At 38.9% G+C, this 1,520-nt stretch overlaps 1 protein-coding gene across 2 annotated transcripts in view; it reads right to left on the bottom strand.

The window, feature by feature from the left end:
- Positions 1–646: 646 nt before the first annotated feature.
- Positions 647–1,520, bottom strand: part of eef1akmt1 (EEF1A lysine methyltransferase 1) — a 4,962-nt gene continuing 4,088 nt past the window's right edge. The window contains exons 4-5 of one of the 2 annotated variants that reach the window (XM_014028493.1): positions 1,081–1,361; positions 647–1,008 (exon numbers count right to left, since the gene is read on the bottom strand). In XM_014028493.1, coding sequence (XP_013883947.1) covers positions 875–1,008; positions 1,081–1,361 — 415 coding nt within the window. In that variant the 3' untranslated portion in view covers positions 647–874. Of the gene's footprint in view, positions 1,362–1,520 lie in introns of both variants that reach the window. The other variant, XM_014028492.1, reaches the window with a different exon arrangement.

Raw genomic sequence — 1,520 nt, 5'->3', positions numbered from 1 at the left:
TAGCAACAAAAAAAAACTGATTTTGAGGAAAAACGCCTTAAAATTTTAAGATTTTCGCTATGAGCTATCAAAGTTTTGTTTATTTTTAGCTGGGAAATCTCAATATTCAAATATAATTTGAGGTTTCCTCTTTATAAGGACATCAAAAATTCCTCATAAAAATTACATAAAATTAGGATTCAGACCAAATATCTATGTATTATTATAACCAACAAGACAAATTAAGTCATATACACTGCTCAAAAAATAAAGGGAACACTTAAACAACGCACGCTAAGTCCAATTAAATCAAACTTTTGTGAAGCACATTCAACTCTGTACAGAACAAAGTACTCAATGCGAATATTTCATTGATTAAGATCAAGAGTTAGCGTGCGTTGTTTAAGTGTTCCCTTTATTTTTTTGAGCAGTATATATGGATTTAATTATATCAGAATGATCCGGGTGTCAAAATGTAGCTTTTAAAGCCAAGAATCTGAAAATGTAATTAGGTCATTTTGACCAAATTTGACTTAATCCTCATTTCGATATGATGGGTCACAAATATCTGTGTTTCTTCAGAATCACAGGAAACATGTTAGATCTGTTGTTTCAGGCAGARTAAACAACTTTAAAACTAAAGAGTTCTTGTTTTACATGCCAGAAATAAAACAATAAAACATTTTATTAATAAATGCCAGTGTCAACCAGAGATGTTAATACTTCAAAATGAAACATCTGCAGTGAGACTTTATGATTTAAAACAGCTCCTATTTTTATTCTGTCGACTGATGTTGTGACTCATGAAAAGAGAAAATGTCCTCGCAGCACCTAAACATCCCATAAGTGCAGCTGTGAAGTGTCTGTGCGTTGTGTGTCCTTTAGGCTCCGCCTCTCAGCAGGACAGCAGACGGGACGGATAGTTGACAAAACAACGGAACTCGTTGGACAAGTTTCTGTTGTGTTTGGGCACAAAGCTGCACATTTTCACATCCAGCAGTTCTTTGGCCAGATTCTCCATGATGGCTCCTGCAGAAGCAGAAAACAGAACCTGATCCACGTTTAGAATAACTGTGACGCAGTCAGATCTGTGAGACCCACCTGTGCAGAGCAGCACTTTGTCTTTGCTCAGGAACCGGATGGTTTGGGCCACCTTGCTCAGACACTCCTGGGACAGGTACGGCGGGTCGGCCAGGACCATGTCGAAGCTGCGCGGCGCCACGCTGCAGGGCAGAGACAGCGGCTCGTTGTAGTCGTAGAAGATGAAGTCCTGTCCGTAGGCGGAGAAGCGGCGGTCGTACTCGAACACGACAGCAGAGACTCGGTCAGACCCGCCCTGCTTCAGCTTCTGGTACACGCTGGGGGCACTCACACACGCTACCCTGACAGGAAACACACAAAACTGATAGATTTTCTACACTGAAAAAAAAAAAAAAAGGATTTTTGGGTGTAGTAACATTTATTTAATTGTTCTTTTAAATTGTACAAACAAAAAAATCAAAATCTCTAAACTACTATAATTTACTAAAACAATACACATT

This window comes from Austrofundulus limnaeus, unplaced genomic scaffold (assembly GCF_001266775.1).
Source record: "Austrofundulus limnaeus strain Quisiro unplaced genomic scaffold, Austrofundulus_limnaeus-1.0 Scaffold769, whole genome shotgun sequence".
In the NCBI taxonomy this organism is placed as follows: domain Eukaryota; kingdom Metazoa; phylum Chordata; class Actinopteri; order Cyprinodontiformes; family Rivulidae; genus Austrofundulus; species Austrofundulus limnaeus.
Note: the sequence above shows the minus strand (reverse complement) of the source record. Positions and strands in the feature narration are given on the sequence as shown.